The sequence below is a fragment of the Oryctolagus cuniculus genome, chromosome 4 (genome assembly GCF_964237555.1).
Source record: "Oryctolagus cuniculus chromosome 4, mOryCun1.1, whole genome shotgun sequence".
NCBI classification, from domain to species: Eukaryota; Metazoa; Chordata; class Mammalia; order Lagomorpha; family Leporidae; genus Oryctolagus; species Oryctolagus cuniculus.
Genome location: NC_091435.1, coordinates 145,275,946 through 145,299,892, shown reverse-complemented (window position 1 = coordinate 145,299,892; position 23,947 = coordinate 145,275,946). Strand labels below are relative to the sequence as shown.

Here is a 23,947-nt window from a genome sequence, read left to right as displayed (position 1 = left end):
CCGTGGAGTGCTCAGAAAAGCGGGGGTGCGCCGCAGGCTCTGAGCAAGGTCCATCAACCGCTGTGTTCACAGATGAATGACCCTGAGATGCTACCCGCGCTGCAAGTTAATTTACCGAAAATAGAACCATGCAACCAGTTGCAAAAAAAAAAAAGAAAAAAAAAAAAAGCTAGATGGCAAAGTCAAGGGAAACTTGACCGTGTAGTCTTCTGTCTTTGAGGTGCATCCCAGCCTGGCTATGCCACTGTGTCAGTGCCTTCCCTGTCTTTGTCTTCTTGGTTGAGTGAGCTCTAAGGCTTTGGGCAGCTCTGGGGCTCCGAGACAGACTGTTTGGGAAATCTCTGATTTCAGGACACCTCCTACCTGTTCATCACTGGCCCTGATGTTGTGAAGTCTGTCACAAATGAGGATGTCACCCAGGAGGAGCTGGGCGGTGCCAAGACCCACACCACCATGTCAGGTGAGAGCCCGAGGTTGACCTAGCTGTTTGCACACACTGAGAAGAGGCCATTGCTGAAGAGAATGGTGGCAGTTTTAATAAGTATCGTCTAACTGGCAGAACTTGTTTGGGAAGGCTGCGTATGAATTGGACAGAGAGCTCTAAGTGCATTTAGGATCTGAAACTTACGAAAACAAGTGGCTGGGCTGTTATTAATGCTTGGGTACTCGTTGAAGTACCTTTTCCTCCCAAAAGGAAGCCTGTGCTCCCCGGCGGTCGTTCCCCGCTGCCCCCCAAGTCCTCCCACTCCAGGCAGTCTCCAGGCTCTTCCTCATTTCTGTGGTTTCTCAGTTGTGTGGAAATTTCATGTAAATGAATCCTACAACATGTGACCTCTGTGACTGACTTCTTTTCTTTCTTTTTTTTGAAAAGATTTATTTATTTGAAAGGCAGAGTTACACAGAGAGAGGGAGAGGGAGAAGGAGAGGGAGAGGGAGAGGGAGAGGTCTTCCGTCCACTGGAGGCTGCAGAAGACGGCCCAAGTACTTGGACGCTGCCGTACATCTGGGAGACCCTGATAGAGCTCCAGGCTCTTGGCTGTGACCTGGCCCAGCCCTGGCTGTTGCTGCCATTTGGGGAATGAACCAGCAGATGGAAGATCAATCTCTCTGTGTGACTCTGTCTTTCAAAATGAGTTACACACACACACACACACACACACCCCAAAACACCCAGCCTGTAGGACCCCTGCATCCCCTACTGGAGAGCCTGCTTCAAGCCTCCGCGGTTCTGCCTCCTGTCCGGCTTCCTGCCAGCGGGCATCCCGGAAGGCAGCAGGTGATGGCTCCAGTGCTTAGGTCCCTGCCAGCCACGTGGGGAACCCAAGTGGAGTTCAGGGCTCGTGGCTTCAGCCCGGCCCAGCGAGGCTGCAGAGCACAGGTGCAGGGCAGAGGGAAGTCGCAGGTCAGCCACAGCAGGGTGGTGTGAATGTTCTGTTCTCGGCACAGGGCGTGGAGCAGGGGGCCGCGAGCAGGGGCGGTGGCTGGAGGACAAGAGGCAGTATCTCCAGGCCCGCTGGCAAGCTGGCCCATCGTCTCCTCCTTGTGTTTTCTCAGGTGTGGCCCACAGAGCTTTTGAAAATGACGTGGACGCCTTGTGTAATCTCCGAGAGTTCTTCAACTTCCTCCCGCTCAGCAATCAGGACCCGGCTCCCATCCGCGAGTGCCACGACCCCAGGTGGGTTGCGGCCCGGCACTTTCTCTTTTCAGGATGGCTTGCCCGTGCCCGGCCCCTGCGTCCTGACAGGACCTCTGGCCTCTGCCCCCGTTGGGTGGTTTGGAGCAGCTAGTGGGTGGGTGGTCAGTGTGGATCCCAGGGTTGGGGAGGGCACAGGAGCAAAGAAAGGTGATTTTATTCACTTTCTACTTCTGATCAGCTTTTGGAGCAGAAAGCAAATTAAAACAATACAAACTTTTGCTAAGAGACTTGAGCTGTCCAGAGATGGAGATTGAAGTCTTTTTGTGTGCTGACGTGAAAGAAGTAAAATGTGCAGGTGCAAACCGCCTGTCCCTAAGGGAACGGGTTTATGTACACTGCTCGTGGCCGGGGCCTGGGGCACTGTCCGAGAAGGGTGTGTTGCTGGCTGCCTCGTGAGGACCTTCCCTCTTATTGTTGGGGTCGCCATCTGATGCAGGGGGTGCGACAGCATAAACGGACGCCCAGCTGGGGGCCTGCTGTTGCTCTCTCTGCCTGTTGCATTTGTTTGCTCTCCAGGTTAGATGCATCCATGCTCCCTTGCTTGGGCTCTCTTCTGCAGAAGGGACTGGGAATTGAATGCCTCAGGAAGGAGCCGTTTTAGCCACTACCCCGTCTTTGGCATGGGGCTCTGACTGGGCTCCCCTTTACCTGCCGCTCCCCCACTCCTCTGGGCACACACCAGTGAGGGGAGGTTGCTGGCAGCGCTCACAGTTGTGGGCACGGCCTCCTTTCCTGCGCATCCACACATCTGGAGCTCTTGCGAGCTTCTCAGACAGCCCTGGAGGGGGACGGAGGGGCTGCTTTGGCCCAGCCTTTCCTCATCTGCAGGTTCCAGGGAGGCCCCAGGTGGCAGCGGCAAAGGAAAAGTGTGGCAGGACTTTCTTCACCATACAGGGCTGTGCCCAGTACAGAGAAAGCTGTCCGTGAGATTGGGCTTTTTGGGGCCCCAAGGCCAAACCCCAGCCCGAGTGCCCCTCTCAGGATCAGAGTAGCCCTGGCCACCCACACGAGTTGGGAAGGGACAGGAGCCTGTTGGAGAGTGGTGACCGATGCCGCGTCGTCCTGCAGGTAGGAGCGGGCTCTGGCCTAGCCTCCCTCCCGAACCTCTTGGACACAGCATGGCGGGAGTGTTGGGGGCCGTGCACACTGCCTGGCCCACAGTGACTCCGCCCGGGGCTGCAGCTTTGCTCCTTAGAGGCGCTCCAGCAGGCCAGCCTCGCAGCAGGGGGTGGGGACGCCCAGCGGTTTCTGCAGAGCTCTGACTTGGCGTTTTTGAGTTCTTGTTCATTAATTTTTCATGTTTTTTTGTTATTATTTATTTATTTATTTATTTTTAAAAAATTTTTTGCCAGGCAGTGTTAGACAGTGAGAGAGAGAGACAGAAAGAGTTATAGACAGTGAGAGAAAGACAGAGAGAGAGGTCTTCCTTCCGTTGGTTCACCCCAAGATGGTCACCATGGTGGGCACACTATGCTGATCCAAAGCCAGGAGCCAGGTACTTCCTCCCGGTCTCCCATGCAGGTGCAGGGACCCAAGTACTTGGGCCATCCTCCACTGCACTCCCGGACCACAGCAGAGAGCTGGACTGGAAGAGGAGCAACTGGGACAGAATCCGGCGCCCCAGCTGAGACTAGAACCTGGGGTGCTGGCACCGCAGTGGAGAATTAGCTAAGTGAGCCATGGTGCCGGCCCATGGTTTTTTTTTTTTTTTTTTTTTTAATTTTATTTATTTATTTGAGAGATGGAGTTACAGAGAGAGAGGGAGAGGCAGAGAGAAAAGTCTTACATCTGCTGGTTCATTCCTGAAATAGCCACAATGGCCGGAGCTGAGCCTATCTGAAGCCAGTAGCCAGGAGCCTCTTCCTGTCTCCCACGTGGGTGCAGGGGCCCGAGGACTTGGACCATCCTCTGTTGCTTTCCCAGGCCATTGCAGAGAGCTGCATCAGAAGTGGAGCAGTCAGGATTCAAACTGGTACCCAAATGGGATGCTGGTGCCACAGGCAGAGACTTAGCCTACTATGCCACAGCACTGGCCCCAGTTTTTCATGTTTTACGGAGTTGGATTGGGATCATCCATGGCCATGTCTCCATGTCTTGTTCATTACAATGTCCTTTAGCATCCCGTACAGTCTCTAAAATGTAGGAAGTAGTCAGAGAGAATCAGTGAAGATAATCCAGAGAACAAGCTCACTTTTTCTTTCAAAGGAAACTGGAAATCTTTGGGATTGGGATTGGGATTGGGCTCGGGCTCAGGTGCAGCTTAATGCGGTGGTCACAAAGGAATGATTCCCTGGTAGGAGTGCTTTGCAAATCCATCAGTGCACAACTTTCCCAGTTCCCATGAGATGAGTCTCCGCCATTTCGGTTCCCACCCCCACCCCCAGCAGGTAACTGGCTCTTCCCTTGTTGACTCCGTCTGCCTCTTTTCTACCTAAAGTGACCGCCTGGTTCCTGAGCTTGACACAGTTGTCCCTTTGGAATCTACCAAGGCCTACGACATGGTGGACATCGTACATTCCGTAAGTGCCACAGTTCCCTGTCGTGTTTGTCCTCGTGCAGCCATTCACGGGCCCCCAGGTCCTGATGCCAGGCCACACAGGTGGGACACGGGGGGGCACACAGGACCAGAGGCCACCAGGAAGTGTGTTCTGGGAAGAGCTCAGGGTTCACCTGGACTGAGGGGCTGGACGGAGGAGGAGACAGTGGGCCAGTAGAGCTTAGGGGTCCCTAGAAGACACTGGGGTCCACAGATTAGGGACCATGTCCTGGGAGTCTAGAGTGAGGCCAGGGTGACCTTCGGTGGCTTCCTCTGTTGAGGGCTTTAAGCCCAGAGGTCGTTTTGTCTTTCTGGAGGAAGAGGACACAGGGCATTTTGTGAGGGGGTCAGGGTGTGTGTTTGTGTTTTTGTGTTTATGTGCACACACACATGGGTATCCAATAGGATAGGAGCCATTTGAATTCATTTCGTGGTGCAGCAGGTTCCTGGACACTATTAGGCAAACTGCGGAGGTCTGTAGATGGCCATTGTCTTTCTTTAGGTCCAGAAAAGCGCTTGTGAATAAGGCGAAAGGTGCATCACGTAAATTTTTATCACCAATATCCCTGCAAAGCCCTGTCCCTGTTCGAAGGCTTCAGCCATCCATGCAGATGTTGCCCATGGGGCCTGTGGCTGCCAGAGGAGAGCCCCAGAGCGCCATTCCTGCCCTAGTCAGACCCTCAGTGTGCCTCTCTGGGCTTCGGTTGAATTTGGTAAATTCTTTGTCCTACGGGCAAAGCACTTTGTTCTTTCTGAGTTTTCCTACAACCGGACTCCACCCCAACCTCATTCTCCATTTCCCGCTCTGATCAGATGACTTGGCCATTTCCTTCCTGGAGACAACCCAGACAGGGATTCCTCATTCCTCAGCGAGAGGAACAGGCTCCCCCCTTCCCCACCACCCTCCCCAAATCCGGCCATTAACCAAACTGCACTTTGCTCTACTGACAGAAGAGGGTGCTCTTGAACTAGGAATCTTGTTCACTCTCAGAAACTGCCAACCTCGTCCACAAAATGCAGAGATACAAGTAGTTTTCATTTATATCCAGCTACTAGAATAAGAGAACAAAAATCGAGAATGAAACATTTGAGTGGCTGAAATGCCCTTCCGTGTAGAAGTACATTGTGAAGCAGGTGGTCTCTCCTCGCCTCAGGTTACGAAAGTAAAAACATTCACAGACTAATGACAGAATGTAGAGAAGACAGGAGGAAGTAGTGAGAGGTGACTGAATTAAGAAAATGAAAGGGGAGATGATCATATCAGAAATGATGATTATAAGGTGTGCAATGGATAAGGTATTTGAGTTAAAACTTAATTAGGAGCACTGAAGAGATGTGGGGGAATAACCAAAATAAAAATATTATGAGAAACCCCATAAATATGTACAATTATTATGTCAATAAAAACAAATAATCTAAATATAAAAAAACATGAGAAAGTAAAAGTAGACTTTGTGTTCTCCTCAAAAAAAAAAAAAAAAAACCTCAGACAATGGATATTCAATAGATTGAATCATTGCACACTACACACAGACACCCAAGCACCATGTTGTATCTTTTGTATATGCAACTTTAAGTTGCCGACTAAAAATTAAATGAAAATACATCTAATAAAAATGATTAGTTAAAACAAGTATCAGAAAAGAGTGAGGTATAATGGGAGAGAGGCAAAGAAGACTAAAAAGTATATAATTGGAGTGTTAGAAAAAGAAAAATTACTGAGGCGGAATTAATATTTAAAGCTGTAATCCAAGAAACCATTCCAAAATAAAGTAAGACCCAGGTCTATATAATGAGCACACAGGAAAAGTGACCCAGAATGATCAAACTTGAGAAGATACCCAAATATAACTATCAGGTTTTTCAATGACACAGAAATATCCAGGATGTGCAGGTAAAAAGATCAAGTAACTCACAAGGTCATCAGGCGTCTTTAGAAGAAACACAGAAAATGAGGCATCAAGAAAAGCCCATTGAAGAGGATCAAGTGTGGTCTGCAACCAAGGATTTTATGTGTGGCCCAGCTGGCCCGCGTCTTTCAGGACTATAGACAACTAGTTTCAGATCTCAAAGACTGGAGGGAATTTTGTATTCCCAGGTCTGTCTTGAGGTATCTACTAACGAATGAGCTTCATCCAACCAAAAGGAGACTGAGAACATTTAAGCCAAAGGGCTGATTGTGATGACTGAGTACTTGTGTTCTGGGGTGGGCACTGGGGCCCAGTGGGTTAAGCCATTGCTTGGGATGCCTGGGCCCCATAGTGGAGTGCCTGGATTAGGTCCTGGCTGCTCAGTGCTTCTGATTCAGCTTCTTGCTGATGAGCCTGGGAGGAAGCAGGTGCTGGCCCAAGTACCTGTGGGAGACCAGGCTGGAATTCTGGCTCCTGGCTTCTCCCTGACCCAGCCTTAGCTGTGGTGGCCATCTGGGGAGTGAACCAGTGGACAGAATATCTTTCTCTCTGTCTCTTCCTCTCTCTCTCTATCTCTGACTTTCAAATACATGAATTAACTTTAAAAATACTTGTACACATAATTATAATAAGAATAAAACAGGTGAAGGTAGAGGATAACCTAAAATGTTATGTTTAGTTGTCGAAAAAAATGCTCCTGGAACATGGGAGGAGATGGAAGACAGCACTGGTTGGTGGGTGTGAGTCAGTGGTATCACTAAAAACACACCACTTAATTACAAAGGTAACCACTAGACCAAAAATACCGACCTTCCTAAATAACAGTAAACGTGGCATAAATAAGTATAACAGGGTGCATATAGTAATTTATAAATAGAAGACAGAAAAAAAGATGTCTGTATACTGATAAACATGAATGGGGTTAATTGATTTTTAAAAGAAAAAGGTGTTGAATTTGGCCCCAAATAAGACCAACCAAATGCAGTATGCCAGAGACACCTAAAGGGATTAAGAAAGGCTGGAAAGAAGGGTCAGAGGTAAACCCTGAGAGTTGACACAGTGATGTAGCGGTGTTTGTGACCCTAATATTGATCAAAGTAACATTCAAGTATTAACCATGACGAAGAGGGACTTTTTTATTTTTAAAGATATATTTATTTATTTGAAAGTCAGAGTTACACGGAGAAGGAGAGGCAGAGAGAGAAAGAGAGAGAGAGGTCTTCCATCTGCTGGTTCACTCTCCAATATGCCACAATGGCCAGAGCTGCACCAATCCAAAGCCAGGAGCTTCTTCCAGGTCTCCCACACAGGTACAGGGGCTCAAGGACTTGGGCCATCTTCCACTGCTTTCTTTCCTATGCCATGGCAGAGAGCTGGATCAGAAGTGGAGCAGCCAGGATTCGAATCTGTGTCCATATGGGATGCTGGCACTGAATGCGGCAGCTTTACCTGCCTACATCACAGCGCCGGCCCCAAGAGGGACATTTTTAGATGTGAAAAGCCACAGTTCACAATGATATAAAGGATAAAAAAAAACTATGCTACTATTAATAGAACCACTATCTAAAGCAGAATGTATAGGGGATATAAGGATACAGAGGCAAAACACATAATGGTAGATTTAAAGATAGTGACTGTCAGCACAAAGCAGGTCAAAATAAGATGGACAAAAACAGGATATAGGAGGCCTCAGTAACAATCAATAGATTCAGACTTTTACACTTTAGTAATGGGCAATAATCTTATTCTCAAGTAATAAGTGGAGCTTTCACTAAAGTTAACCACATCTTAATGAAAACATTAAGTTCTATAATGCAAAAAAAATTATGAACAGCTCTGCTTAAAACTAGAGGTCTGTAGTGTAAACAAAAACAACTTCCAAGCTGGAAATTTTCTGTTAAGCAGATCTTGGATAAAGGGGAAAAACAAGCCAAATGACAATTCTAAACAAAAGTTAATGAAAACATTCCATATCAATAGTATACACACATGTATACACATTTAAAGGTAAGGGTGCTTTTATCAAATACTTGTTGATTTGAGAGAGAAGATCTGTCTACTGGTTCACTCCTCAGGTGCCTGTAATGGCCTGGACTCCTACAACAGGCTCTTATGGGATGTGGGCCACTGCACCTAAAGAAGCTCCTGGCTCCTGGCTTCGGATTGGCCCAGCTCCGGCCATTGTGGCCATTTGGGGAGTGAACCAGGGATGGAAGACCTTTCTCCCTGTCTCTCCCTCTCTCTGTCACTCTGCCTCTCAAATAAATAAACAAAAGTCTTAAAAAAAAAAAACAAAACAAAACTAGTGATCAAGAGAAAATTTATATCCTGAAAAACCAGTAGGATTGAAGGAGGGGCAGGTATTTGGCTCAGCAGTTAAGTTGCCTTGGGATGCCTACATCCCGTTATCAGAGTGCCTGGGGTGGAGCCTTGGCTCAGCTGTGTTCCAGCTTCCTGCTAACATGAACCCTGGGAGGCAGCAGTGTGTGGGTTCCTCTCATTCAGATGGAAGACCCAGAATAAGTTCTTGGCATCTGGCTTTAACCTGGCCTCACCCTGGCCAAATGTTGTGGGCATTTGGGATGGAGATCTCTTTCTGACTTTCAAATTAAAAAAAAGAAAAAAAAAAAAAAAAGAAAAGAAGTGAATTAAATTACAACCTCTGCCCTTCCCAACCCTCCCCCCACCCCCAACCAGGAAAAAATCCAGGAAAGAAAAATAATTCTCATAAAACATTCCAAAAGAAATTACACAAAATACTTTATTTAAAAATTTTTTATTTTAAATTTTCAATTATTTCTTAACAGATTCAGTGTGACTTGTAGATACAGTTCTGAGAGCATAATGATATTCTCTTCTCTCTTCCTCACACCCTCCTTCCTTTTCTTTTTTAGTTTTTGAGATAACATTTTAAATTTACTATAAAAAGGCTTAATACTTCACTGAATAAGAAGTTTAACAAATAAAAAGTAAAAAGACCCTAGGGTTTGTTTATTTTTTTTGGAACAAGTAGCCTTCTTTTTTTTTTTTTTTAAAGATTTATTTATTTGAAAAAGTTACACAGAGAGGAGAGGCAGAGAGAGAGAGAGAGGGAGGGAGGGAGGGAGGGAAAGAGAGAGAGAGAGAGAGAGAGAGAGAGGTCCTCCACCCGATGGTTCACTCCCCAACTGGCCTCAATGGCCAGAGCTGTGCCGATCCAGAACCAGGAGCTTCCTCTGGGTCTCCCCACATGGGTGCAGGGGGCCAAGGACTTGGGCCATCTTCTACTGCTTTCCCAGGCCACAGCAGAGAGCTGGATTGGAATTGGAGCAGCCAGCTCTCGAACCAGCGCCCAAATGGGATGCCTCCGCAGGCGGAGGATTAACCTACTGCTCCACAGTGCCTGCCCCTCTACTTGTAGTTTTTTAAGAAATTGCTGCACCATTTTCCACAGTGGCTGCATTAATTTACATTCCCTCCAGCAGTGTTGCCCTTTGTCCACACCCTCGCCAGCATTCATTACTCTCTGTGTTTTGGATTTTAGCCATTCTGACAGGGTGAAGTGATAGCTCATTGTGGTTTTGATTTGCCTTTTCCTGATGGTTAGTGATGTTGAACATTCTTCGTGTATTTGTTGGCCACTTGTATTTTTTTGAGAACTGTCTATTGATGTCCTTTGTCTGTTTCTCAGCTGGATTGGTTTTGTTGTTGTTGTTGAGTTTTTAAGTTGCTGATATATTCAAGATGCTAATCCTTTGTCAGATGGATGGTTCACAAACATTTTTCCCACTTTGTTGGATGTCTCTTCACTCTATTGATTGTTTCCTTTGCTGTGCAAAAGCTTCTGAGTTTGATGTAGACCCATTTGTTCAGTTTTGCTTTTGTTGCCTGTGCTGTGGGGGTCATTCAAGAAGCTGTCCTCTCCTCCAATGTCTTAGAGTGTTTTTTTCCACACTTTCTTCCAGCAACCTCATAGTCTCAGGTCTTTGATCCATCTTGAGTTGATTTTTGTATATAGCAAGAGATATGGATCTAATTCCATTTTTCTACATATATACATACAGTTTTGCCAGCATACTTGTTGAGATAATCCTTACTCCACTGTATGGTCTAGGCACTTTTGTCAAAAATCAATTGGTTGTATGTATGTAGATTAATTTCTGGGCTCTCTGTTCTGTTTCATTGATCTATGTGTCGGCTTTTATGCCACTACCAAACTTTTTAAATTACTATAGCTTTGTGATACGTTTTGAAATCAGATATGGTGATGCCTTCAGCTTGGTTTCTCTTGCTCAGGATCACTTTGGCTATTCTGAGTCTTTTGTGATTCGAATTTTAGGACTGTTTTTTTTATTTATTCTTATTAAAGATTTATTTACTTATTTGAAAGTCAGAGTTACACAGAGAGAGAAGGAGAGGCAGAGAGAGGGAGGTCCTCTCCTCAGATGGCTGCAATGGCTGGAGCTGCACCAATCCAAAGGCAGGAGCCAGGAACCTCCTCTGGGTCTCCCACACGGATGCAGGGGCCCAATGACTTGGGCCATCTTCTACTGCTCTCCCTGGGGACAGCAGAGAGCTGGATTGGAAGTGGAGCAGCCGAGACTTGAACTGGTGCCCATATGGAATGCTGGCAGTTCAGGCAGCAACTTTACTTGCTACATCACAGTGCTGGCCCCAAGATTTTTTTTTATATCTCTGTAAAGAATGCCATTGATATTTTGATAAGGGATTGCACTGAGTCTGTAAATTGCTTTAGGTAGTATAGATATTTTAATGATATTGATTCTTCTGATCCATAAGCAAGGAGTATCTTTCCATTTTTTTGTGTCCTTGATGATCTTTCATCAATGTTTGATAATTTTCATTATAGAGATCTTTCACTTCTTTGGTTAAATTTATTCCTAAATACTTGAATTTTTTGGTGGCTATTGTGAATGGGATTTCTTTGTTGATTTCTCTTTTTTTGTGAGTTCATCATTATTTTGTAGCCTGCAACTTTATTGAATTGGTTTATCAGTTCTACCAGCTTTTTGGTGGAAATTTTAGGTTTCTCCATGTACAACATCATGTCATCTTCACACATGGATAATTATACTTCCTCTTTTCCAATTTTAATGTCTTTATTTCTTCCTCCTCTCTAACTGCTCTTGCTAAAGCTTCCAGTACTAAAGGTGGCAAAAGTGTACATCCTTGTCTTGCTCCAGATCGGAAGGGAAATGATTTCAGTTTTCCCCTATTCAGTATGATATTGACTGTTGCTTTGTGATATATACTCTTTATAATTTTGAGGTATGTTCCTTCTATACCTAGTTTGTGGAGGGTGTTTAATCATGAAGGGATGGTGAATCTTATCAAATGTTTTCTCTGCATCTGTTGAGATGACCATATGGTCTTTTTTTTAATTTTATTTTTATTTTTATTTTTGACAGGCAGAGTGGGCAGTGAGAGAGAGAGACAGAGAGAAAGGTCTTCCTTTTGCCGTTGGTTCACCCTCCAATGGCTGCCATGGCTGGCGCGCTGCGGCCGGCGCACCGCGCTGATCCGATGGCAGGAGCCAGGTACTTATCCTGGTCTCCCATGGGGTGCAGGGCCAAAGTACTTGGGCCATCCTCCACTGCACTTCCCTGGCCACAGCAGAGAGCTGGCCTGGAAGAGGGGCAACCGGGACAGAATCCGGCGCCCCAACCGGGACTAGAACCTGGTGTGCCGGCGCCGCAAGGCGGAGGATTAGCCTAGTGAGCTGCAGCGCCGGCCCATATGGTCTTTGTTCATCATTCTATTGATGTGATTTATGACATTTATTGATTTTTGAATTTTGCAGCACCCTTTCATTTCTGGGATAAATCCCACTTGATAGTGCTGTATGAACTTTTTGATGTGGTTTTGGATTTGATTTGCTAGTATTCTGTTGAGAATCATTGCTTCTATGTCCATTAAGAATACAGGTTTGTAGTTTTCTTCTTATATCATGTTTTTGGTGTTGGTATCAAAGTTAAGCTGGCCTCACAGAAAGAGTTTAGCAGAGTACCATCCTGTTCAGTATTTTGGAATAGTTTGAAGAGTACTGGAGTTACTTCCTCTCTGAATGTTTTACAGAATTCAATAGTAAAGCCATTGGGTCCCAAACTTTTCCTTGATGGAAGATTTTTTATTACTGCTTCAATTTAATTGCTTGTTATGGGTTTGTTTATGTTGTCTGTATATTCTTTTTTTAAAATTATATTGAAGATACACAAATTTCATATATTTCCTATCTACAGATTCAGGAACACAGTGATTCTTCCCACCCCACCCTCCCTCCTGCCCATGCTCCCACCCTTGTTTCTGCTCCCTCTCCTATTCCCACTCTTAATTTTTATGAAGATCTATTTGCAGTTAACTTCATAAGATTAATCCTACACTAAGTAAAGAGTTAAACAAATACTATGAAGAAAAAAAAAAAAACACTTCCTCAACAGTTGAGACAAGGTCTGTAAACAATCATCGAATCTGAAAATGTCAATTTCAGTCCTATAGATTCCCTTTTAGGTACTCTGTTAGTTACCACAGATCAGGTGTTTGTCTTTTTGGGACTGCCTTATTTCACTAAGTATAATGGTTTCTGGTTGTACCCAATTTGGTGCAAAAGACAGGATTTTATTTTTTACTGCTGTATAGTATTCCATAGTGTATATATTCCATAATTTTTTATCCAGTCTTTAGTTGATGGACATCTGGATTGGTTCCATATATTAGCTATTGTGAATTGAGCCGCAGTAAGCAGGGAGGTACAGATCACTCTTTCATATGCTCATTTCATTTTGTTTGAGTAAATTCCCAGGAATGAGATGGCTAGGTGATATGGTAGGTCTATATTTCAGATTTCTGAGGTATCTCCATACTGTCTTCCACAATGTCTGTACCAGTTTACATTCCCACCAGCAGTGGTTTAGGGTACCTTTTCCCCCACATCCTTGCCAGCATTTGTTGTTTGATGAGTTCTGTATGAAAGCCATTCTAACTGGCGTGAGGTGAAACCTCATTGTGGTTTTTTTTGTTTGTTTGTTTTTTTGACAGGCAGAGTTAGAGAGAGAAAGGTCTTCCTTTTTCTGTTGGTTCATCCCCCAAATGGCTGCTATGGCCAGTGTGTTGTGGCTGGCATGCTGCGCCGATCTGGAGCCAGGAGCCAGGTGCTTTGTCCTGGTCTCCCATGCAGGTTCAGGACCCAAGCACTTGGGCCATCCTCCACTGCCTTCCCCGAGCCACAGCAGAGAGCTGGACTGGAAGAGGAGCTACCAGGACAGAACCAGCCCCTCAACCGGGACTAGAACCCAGGGTGCCGTTGCCGCAGGTGGAGGATTAGCCAAGTAAGCCACAGTACCGGCCCTCATTGTGGTTTTGATTTGTATTTCCCTGATGGCTAGTGATCCTGAGCATTTTTTCCTGTGTCTGTTGGCCATTTGAATTTCCTCTTTTGAAAAATGTCTGTTCAGGCCCTTTGCCCATTTCTTAACTGGATTGTTTCTTTTGTTGTTGTTGAGTTTCTTGAGCTATTTATAATTTCTTGTTATTAATCTGTTACCAGTTTCACAGTTTGCAGATATTTTCTCCAATTCTGTTGGTTGCCCCTTCACTTTGATAAATGCTTCTTTTGCAGTAAAGAAACTCCTCAATTTGATGTAATCCCATTTGTCAATTTTGGCTTTGAATGCCTGAGCTTCTGGGGTCTTTTCCAAGAAGGCTTTGCCTATGTTAATGTCTTGCAGTTTCCCCAATGTTCTCCAATAATTTGATGCTATCGGGTTGTAGATTTAGGTACTTGATTCATTTTGGGTGGATTTTTTGTGTATGGTGTAAGGTAGGAGTCTTGTTTCAAATTTCTGCATGTGGAGCTCCAGTTTTCCCAGCACCATTTGTTGAAGACTGTCCTTGCTCCAGGGGATTGGTTTTAGCTTCTTTGTTAAAGATAAGTTGGTGGGACTGGCGCTATGGCATAGTGGGTAAAGCTGCCCCCTGCTGTGCCAGCATCCCATATGGGCACCCATTTGAGTCTCAGCTGCTCCACTTCTGGTCCAGCTCTCTGCTATGGCCTGGGAAAGCAGTAGAAGATGGCCCAAGTCCTTGGGCCCCTGCACCTACGTGGGAGACCCGGAAGAAGCTCCTGGCTCCTGGTTTCAGATTAGCTCAGCTCTGACCATTGTGGCCAATTGGGGAGTGAACCAGCGGATGGAAGACCTCTCTTTCTCTCTCTGTGTAACAATGACTTTCAAATAAATAAATCTTTTTTTTTTTTTTTTTTTTTTTTGACAGGCAGAGTGGACAGTGAGAGAGAGAGAGACAGAGAGAAAGGTCTTCCTTTGCCGTTGGTTCACCCTCCAATGGCCGCCGCGGCCAGCGCGATGTGGCCGGCGCACCGCGCTGATCCGATGGCAGGAGCCAGGAGCCAGGTGCTTTTCCTGGTCTCCCATGGGGTGCAGGGCCCAAGCACCTGGGCCATCCTCCACTGCACTCCCTGGCCACAGCAGAGGGCTGGCCTGGAAGAGGGGCAACCGGGACAGAATCCGGAGCCCCGACCGGGACTAGAACCCGGTGTGCCGGCGCCGCTAGGCGGAGGATTAGCCTAGTGAGCCGCGGCGCCGGCCTCAAATAAATAAATCTTAAAAAAAAAAAAAAAAAAAAAAAAAAAAAACAGGTAAGTTAGTTGTAGACACATGCACTGACTTCTGGAGTTTCTATTCTGTTCCATTGGTCTACACATCTACTTTTGTTTTGCCAGTACCAGGGTGTTTTGATTATAACTGCCCTTTTGTATGTCTTGAAATATGGTATTGTGGTGCCCCCAGCTTTGTTTTTGTTGTATAAGATTGCTTTAGCTATTCAGGATCTCCTGTGTTTCCATATGAATTTCAGCATTTTTTCTATATCTGAGAAGAATGTCTTAGGTATTTTGATTGGTATTGCACTGAATCTGTAAATTGCTTTTGGTAGTATGGAAATTTTGATGATATTGATTGTTCTGATCCATAAATATGGAAGATTTTCCCATTTTTTGTATCTTCTGTTTCTTTCTTTAATGTTTTGTAGTTCTCATTGTAGAGATCTTTGATGTCCTTGGTTAAATTTATTCCAAGGTATTTGATTTTTTTGGTAGCTTTGTGAATGGGGTTGATCTTAGAAATTCTTTCTCAGTCATGGCATTGTCTGCCTATACAAAGGCTGTTGATTTTGTGTGTTGATTTTATATCCTGCTACATTTTCAAACTCTTCTATGAGTTCCAATTATCTCTTAGTGGAGACTTTTGGATCCCCTATGCATAGGATCATGCCCTCTGCAAATAGAGATAGTTTGATTTCCTCCGTCCCTCCAGATTTGTATCCCTTTGATTTCTTTTTCTTGCCTAATGGCTCAAGCCAAAACTTCCAGGACTATATTGAATAACATTTCTGAGAGTGGGCATTCCTGTTTGGTTCTGGATCTCAGTGGGAATGCTTCCAACTTATCCCCATTCACCAGGATGCTGGCCGTGGGTTTGTCTTAAATTGCCTTGATTGTGTTGAGAAATGTACCTTATATTTCCAATTTGCTTAAAATTTTGATCATGAAAGGATGTTGTATTTTGTCAAATGCTTTCTCTGTGTCTACTGAGATAATTGTATGGTTTTTGTTCTTCAATTTGTTAATATGGTGTATCACATTGATTGATTTGCAAACATTGAACAATCCCTGCATACCAGAAATAAATCCCAGTTGGTCTGGGTGAATGATCTTTCTGATGTGTTGTTGGATTCAATTGGCTAGTATTTGGTTGAGGATTTTTGTGTGTATGTTCATCAGAGAAACTGGTCTGTAGTTCTCTTTCTCTGTTGGATCTTTTTCAGGTTTAGGACTTAAGGTGATGCTGGCTTCATAGAAAGTATTTGGGAGGATTCTTTCCCTTTTAATTGTTTTGAATAGCTTGAGAGGAATTGGAGTTAGTTTTAAAATGTTTTGTAGAATTCCGCAGTGAAGCCATCCAGTTCTGGGCTCTTCTTTGTTGGGAGGATCTTTATTACTGATTCAAGTTCTGTCTTGGTTACTGGTCTGTTTAAGTTTTCTGTGTCTTCACGGCTCAATTTAGGTAGGTTGTATATATCAAGGAATCTGTCCATTTCTTTTGTTGGAGTACAGGTCTTTGTAGTATTTTCTGATGATTCTTTATATTTCTGTGGTGTCTGTTGCTACATTTCCTTTATCATCTCTGATTCTATTGGTTTGGGTCTTTCTCTCTCTCTCCCTCTCTCTTTTTTTGACAGGCAGAGTTAGACAGAAATCTGAAATATAGACCTACCGTATCACCAGAAGAAGCAAGGAGCTTCTTCTGGGTCACCCACATGGGTACAAAGGCCCAAGCACTTGGGCCATCTTCCACTGCCTTCCCAGGCCATAGCAGAGAGCTGGACTGGAAGTGGAACAGCCGGGATTCAAACTGGTGCTTATATGGGATGCTTGCCCTGCAGGTGGTGGCCTTACTTGCTATGCCATAGTGCCAGCCCATGTCAGTTCTTCTTAAGTTAGCTTATAAATTGTAGGCAATTCTAACAAAATTTTTTACTTATTTTTTTTTTAATATTATTTAAAAGACAGAGTGACAGAGAGGGAGAGATAAAGATATCTTCCATTTGCTAGTTTACTCCCCAGATGGCTGCACTGGCCAGGGCTGGGCCAGGCCAAAGTTGGGAGCCAGGAACTCCATTTAGATTTCCTGCATGAGTACCAAGGACCCAAGTACTTGGCCATCCACTGCTGCTTTTCTAGGCAAGTGAGCAGAGAGCTGGATTGGCCGTGGAGAAGCTGGGACTTGAACTAGCACTCTGTTATGGGATGCTGGCTTCACAGGCCGTGGTGTAACCCTCTGCACCACAAAAGCAGCCCCTAAAATTAATTTCTTTGTGCTATTCCTAAGTAGATTAATGGTTGATTAAATACTTGTTAAAAAATTTCATTTGAAGTAGGTTTATGTTTCATTTGTATTTTATCTTAATGGTTTTCTTCTAGTCCTCCTTTTATTTTTTCACTAGGTAAAACATTAATAGTGTCACTTTTCCCATCATTTCTACTCTGTTCCCACCACACTGTTGTTAACCTCATGACTTGTCTGTGTTTGCCTTTGTAGCTTTGAGTTTTCTCTTTTAGCCAACATATGTAGACATTCTTTCACACTGTTTTTTTTTTTTTTTTTTTTTTTGCTTTATATCCTAGAGTAACTTCAGAATCAGTTCATGGAGGTCTTTCTCATTCTTTTTCACTTCTGCAGAGTACTGTATTATGTGTATACCAGTGTTTATTTAACCAGTCTCGTATTTTGAAATTTATACTGAGGTTATTTAGCATATTTTGCAGTTACAAATGGCAGTGTAATGGCAGTAACTTCACACAACTGTAATTTTGTATGGTGGGAGGTATATCTGCAGGTCAAATTCCTGAAAATAGAGCTGCTGGGTCAAAGTATACATATTTATTTATCTAAGTGTAGACAGTACCAGATTCCCAGACTAGCAATGTGTGAGAACATCTGCTTCCCCAGACTTGCCAGTGGAACATGTTTTTAAACTTTTTATTGTGGGCCAATCTGACATGAGAAGTGATAACTCAATTTGTATTTCTAGAATTATGAATGAAATTGAACATCTTTCCTTCCATACTCAACTCCATTTATTTATTTATTTTTAAAGATTTATTTATTTGAAAGAGTTACACAGAGAGAGGAGACAGAGAGAGAGAGAGAGAGAGAGAGAGAGAGGTCTTCCATCCAATGGCTCACTCCCCAGTTGGCCGCAATGCCCAGAGCTACGCTGATCTGAAGCCAGGAGCCAGGAGCTTCCTCTGGGTTTCCCACATGGGTGCAGGAGCCCAAGGACTTGGGCCATCCTCTACTGCTTTCCAGGCCATAACAGAGAGCTGGAGCAGATGTGGAGCAGCTGGGTCCCAAACTGGTGCCCACATGGGATGCCGGAGCCACAGGTGGAGGATTAGCCTACTGCGCCATGGCGCCTGCCCCAGCTTTACCAATCTTTTAATGACACTATATTTTGAGTCAGAGTTCAAAAGCATGTTTAAACTTTTAAAAAAGATTTTATTGTTATTTCTTTGAAATGCAGAGCATCACAGATAGAGGAGAGACAGAGTGCTGGTTCAGTCCCCAAATGGCTGCAATGGCTGCAATGGCTGGGGCTGGGACAGGTCAGAGCCAGGAGCCAGGAGCCTCTTCCTGGTCTCCCACATGGGCACAGGGCCCAAGCATTGAGTCATCTTCCACCACTCTCCCAGAGGCATTAGCAGGGAGCTGGGTCTGAAATGGAGCAGCCGGGACTTGAACCAACTCCCCCATGGGATGTCAGCATCTCTGATGTTGGTTTTACCCACTATGCCATGGTGTTAGCCCCATCAAAAGTATTTTTTTACTGTTCCTTAAAATTAAAAGAATTTACCACTGCTTTCTTTTAGTGCTTGTATGAATTCATTGAGTATATTTAGCTCTCTGACCCATTTATAGTTTATTTTTGTATAGGATGTATGTAGCTAATTTTATATTTTCTGAAATAGCTATTAATATATTAAAAAGCCAGTCCTTGCCCTTGGGGTCTGAGATAACCTTTATCATAAACCAAAACTCTATGTGTACTTGAGTCTATTTCTGCCTTTTCTGTTCTATTCCACTGGTCTATTTATGTGCCAGTGCCACACTAACTATCCTAAACAACTCTTTAATATATGAGACATAGCTGTTCCTTACTTACGTTTCCTTTTACAGTACACTCTGATTTTTGCACCTTTATGTTCTTATATAAACTTTTCTGCTAAAATTATTTATTTTGGAGTTGACATGGTTCACTGTGTTAAGCTACTGCCTATGACACCAGCATCCCATACTGGAGTGCTCCTCTGCTTCCAATCCAGCTCCCTGCTATGGCCTGGGAAAGCAGCAGAAGATGGCCCAAGGGCTTAGGCCCCTGCACTCATGTGGGAGACATGGAAGAAGCTCCTGGCTTTGGCCTGGATCAGTCTTCACACATTATGGCCATTAGGAAGTAAACCAGTGGGTTGGAAGGTCTCTCTAGTCTGTCTCCCTGCCTTTCCTTTTTTTTTTTTTTTTTTTTTGTCTTTTTTTAAAACTTTTATCTAATAAGTATAAATTTCCAAAGTACAACTTGAATTTCAGCAGCTTTCCCCCCATAACCTCCCTCCCATCTGCAACCATCCCATCTCCCACTCCCTCTCCCATCCCATTCTTCATCAAGATTCATTTTCAATTATCTTTATATACAGAAGATCAACTTAGTATATTCTAAGTAAAGATTTCAACAGACTGCACCCACACAGATACACAAATTATAGGGTACTGTTTGAGTAGTAATTTTACCGCTAATTGACATAGTACAACACATTAAGGACGAAGATCCTGCATGGGGAGTAGGTGCACAGTGACTCCCGTTGTTGATTTAACAATTGACACTCTTACTTATGATGTCTGTAATCACCCGAGGCTCTTGTCATGAGCTGCCAAGGCTATGGGAGCCTCTTCAGTTCACAAACTCTGACCTTATTTAGACAAGGCCATAATCAAAGTGGAAGTTCTCTCCTTCCTTCAGAGAAAAGTACCTCCTTCTTTGATGGCCCATTCTTTCCGCTGGAATTTCACTCACAGAGATCTTTCATTTAGGTCATTTCTTGCCACAGTGTCTTGGCTTTCCATGCCTGAGAAACTCTCATGGGCTTTTTAGCCAGATCTGAATGCCTTAAGGTCTGATTCTGAGGCCAGAGTGCTGTTTAGGACATCTGCCATTCTATGAGTCTTCTGTGTATCCCACTTCCCATGTTTGATCATTCTCTCCTTTTTAATTCTATAAGTTATTATTAGCAGACACTAGTCTTGTTTATGTGATCCCTTTGACACTTAGTCCTATCATTATGATCAATTATGAACTTAAACTGATCACTTTGACTAGTAAGATGGCATTGGTACTCTCTGCCTTTCAAATAAATAAATCCTTAGAATATATATATATATATATATATAGCCCCTACAGAATGAACAAGAGTCCAGTGAGTTCAAAGTGATATAAATAAATGGGAAAGGCAATGATCTTTCTTACAGCAAAATCCTAATGAATGGAGAAGAAATGCTGGAACTAGAAAAATTGTCATTTGTCAACTATCATGCCAGTAATGAGTCAGGCAGAAATCATCAGTGGGTCTTTTTTTTAAGGGAAAGGGTTTATTGGGGAATACCCTACAGACCGGAGTGAAGGGGCGGCGAAGGAAAAAGAAAGGGAGACTGTAAGAGAGACAGAGAGGAGAGGAGCTAGCAAGGAGAGAAGATAGAGCAGAGGAGAGGAGAGAGGAGAGCAGAGCCAAGAGAGAAGAACCAAGAGCCAAGAGACCAGAGGAGGAGGCTAGAGAGAGGAACCGAGAGAGAGCAGGAAAGAAGGGCCAAGAGAGCAGGCCCTTTTAAAACTTTGCCTGAGGGCGGGCAGGGAAGCAGGAGCAGCGAATCCCATTAGGATGGGGGTGGAGCCTGGCTCAGGTAGCTGGGCCATGTGGCCACCTGGCTACAACTGCGCCAGTTTCCTAACATTCCCCCCTTTTGTTTTTTATAAAGCAGGGGTTATATGGGATTATATTAGTCCCAAAAGTCCAAGAGGGGTAGAGGGACGATGATCTGTCTTTAGAGCTACTTCCTGCTGGCATGGGGCGATGTCTCAGGCCGCTGTCTCCTGGGTGGGGAGCCGAGTATATCCCTGTAGCAGCATTTGGTTGACTGCCTGGTTGCTGAAGGCCTTCGTATGTTCCATTATCACCTGCTGTAAACACTTAGGCACTGTAGTATAGAAGACAGGGTGAGAATAGTAACCAATGATCCTAAGAGTAGCATTAACCAGGTAATAAGAGGATTTTATAGAGAGGAAATGGAGGGGGTCTCTGGACCCTTGTGGGGACAGTTTGATGGATGTAGCTTAAAGCTGATTCCAGCCAAGACTGGGATAAAGGCCACTAACTTTTGCAGGTAGTGGGGTTTGTCTGTAGAGAAATTCTGAACAATCATACAACATTAAGTGGGGAAGAGGACCATCAGTACACACAGGTTGGGAGTAGAGCCGTTGGTGGTAGAGTAGAGGCTATGGTTACAAAGGAATGAGGCTCAAGTGGGCTAGATACAGAGGACAGAGTTGTTATTACAGGAGCTAAGAAAGGTGTTGTCTAAGCTACAAATAAGTTTTCTGATTGAGAGGCAAATAGAACCTGACAGAAGGGGCTTGATAATAATCAGGTGGGCTTTAAAGCCTTTGTAAATTCTGAGGCCCAGACGTATCTATCTCTTCATAGGGTACATCCTACAGGAGGTGTGAACCTCCTTGGGGAAGGCACCTTGTTGACTTCCATTACCTAGCTGGCCTGGGAGGAGAGCTGGCCAGGTAAAGGCAAGTGGCAACTCCAACAGGAAATATACAGCTCTGCCTGCAATGTTACTGACCCTGCTTGGCCATTTCCTCAGTTGCAGTGGTCACTTTGAAAGCTGGGCCGAGTGAAGGGCTTTTCAGCTTAGAGCCAATAAGATCTGTGGCTCTGACCTGGACGTCCTTTGACTCCAGGGCAGGTCCATTTCCAGTGATCCAACTCTTGGCAGAGCTGCCAGGGCTTTTCACAAGCTGACTTCTGCTGAAGCCCAGGCTTACCACATTGAAAGCCACTGCAGTGGACTGGCCTGTTGGGTCTCCTTGAGGGCAGATCACTGTACAGAGCAGCCATTAACAGGCCTGCCACCCATTGCTTCTGATGCCTAGTTTTCTTTTCCTCCTGGTTTTTGTTAAAGCAGACCAGAGGATGCAAGCCAAGGGGGTGCTCAAGTCAGTGGGTCTTTTTAAAAAAAAATTTTTTTTTTATTTGAAAGGCAGATTTACAAGGAGAGAGAGAAAAAAAACAGAGAAAGAGAAATTGATCTTCCATCCACTTGTTCACTACCCCCCCCCCCCCCAATGGCCACAATGTCTGGAGCTAGGCTGATCTGAAGCCAGAGCCAGGAGCTTCTTCAGTTCTCCCACATGGGTAAAGGGGCCCAAGCCCTTGGGCTATCTTCCACTTTTTTCCCAGGCACATTGGCAAGGAGCTGGATTGGAAGTGAAGCAGCCAGAACTTGAACCAGTGACTCATGGGATGCCAGCATCACAGGCAGTGGCTTTACCTGCTTTGCCACAGTGCCAGCTCCCATCAGTAGATCTTAAATCTAGTGCATGAAGAACTGGATTTCTGATGAAATAACTGTTCAGGAAGAACAGAACATCTACATGGTATCAAAGTATTTCCCCCCAAATACCTGCCAGTTACACTGAAAAAAAAAATAACTTTGCAGAAGAGAAACCTGACAGATGTCACCAAATCCATTGGTGGACAGACGGATATCATTGGCTACTTGATGTGATTCTTGGAGAGAACTTGTGCAGTATTCCTGCCAAAAGCAACCCAGATAGAAGGCACCTTTTACAAAGCAGCCAGTCTGTTGTCTTAAGAAATGTTATGGCCGTACAAGATGAAGACCCAGCAGGAGGGCTGGCGCCGTGGTACATTGGGCTCTCTCTTCCTGTGGCACCAGCATCTCAGATGGGTGCCAGTTAGAATCCCAGCTGCTCCTCTTCCGATCCAGCTCTCTGCTATGACATAGGAAAGTAATAGAAGATGGCCCAAAAAAGTGCTTGGGCCCCTACACCCACTTGGGAGACCCGAAAGAGGCTCCTGGCTTTGGATCAGTCCAGCTCCGGCCATTGCGGCCATTTAGGGAGTGAACCAGCAGATGGAAGACCTCTCTCTATCTGTCTGTGACTCTACCCTTCAAATAAATAAATAAATCTTTAAAAAAGAAAAAGAACCAGCAAGAAAAAAAGAAACTTGGAGACATGACCACCGAAGGTGCCAGCTTATCCAAGATCCAATTCTGAACCAGATTTTTGTTGCTTTTTTGTTACAAAGGATGTTATTAAAACAAGTGGCAAAATTTGAATGAGATTACATAGTTTAAGATAGTACTGTGTTAACAATTCCTGACTTTTATATCACTGTAATTATATAAGAGAATGTCTTTGTTCTTTAGAGAAAGACAATGAGGGCCTGTGAGGTGAAGAGGCATTGTGTGTGTAACTTACTCTCAAATGGTTCAGAATAAGAAATATATATATTTATATTTATAACATAATATATACTATATATAAAATAACAAATATGTACGTGTGTGCATGTTTGCATAGATGCATATAAAAGAGAACAATAAAGCTTATGTAATAAAATGTTAAGTGAATCTGGGTGAAAGGTAAATAAATAGTTTTGGTGTTCTTGAAATTTTTATGTAAGCTTTTTTTTTTTTTTTTTTTGGCAGGCAGAGTGGACAGTGAGAGAAAGAGACAGAGAGAAAGGTCTTCCTTTGCCATTGGTTCACCCTCCAATGGCCGCCATGGCCAGCGCGCTGCAGCTGGCGCACCACGCTGATCCGATGGCAGGAGCCAGGTACTTATCCTGGTCTCCCATGGGGTGCAGGGCCCAAGGACTTGGGCCATCCTCCACTGCACTTCCCTGGCCACAGCAGAGCTGGCCTGGAAGAGGGGCAACCGGGACAGAATCCGGCGCCCCGACCGGGGCTAGAACCCGGTGTGCCGGCGCCGCAAGGTGGAGGATTAGCCTAGTGAGCCACAGCGCCGGCTATGTAAGCTTTAACTTCATACTAAAAAGATCTTAAAAAGTAAAAAAATTCAAATAAAACCTTTAAAACAAGCTGCACTGGTTTATCCCCTCCAAGCAGCATGTGAGAGGATGTTCCCCAA

At 44.5% G+C, this 23,947-nt stretch overlaps 1 protein-coding gene across 2 annotated transcripts in view; it reads left to right on the top strand.

The window, feature by feature from the left end:
- PCCB (propionyl-CoA carboxylase subunit beta) overlaps positions 1-23,947 on the top strand; it is a 74,398-nt gene that overhangs the window by 32,990 nt on the left and 17,461 nt on the right. For both annotated transcript variants that reach the window (XM_051859006.2, XM_051859007.2), the window contains 3 exons: positions 352-460; positions 1,555-1,675; positions 4,134-4,215. In XM_051859006.2, coding sequence (XP_051714966.1) covers positions 352-460; positions 1,555-1,675; positions 4,134-4,215 — 312 coding nt within the window. The remainder of the gene's footprint in view (positions 1-351; positions 461-1,554; positions 1,676-4,133; positions 4,216-23,947) is intronic.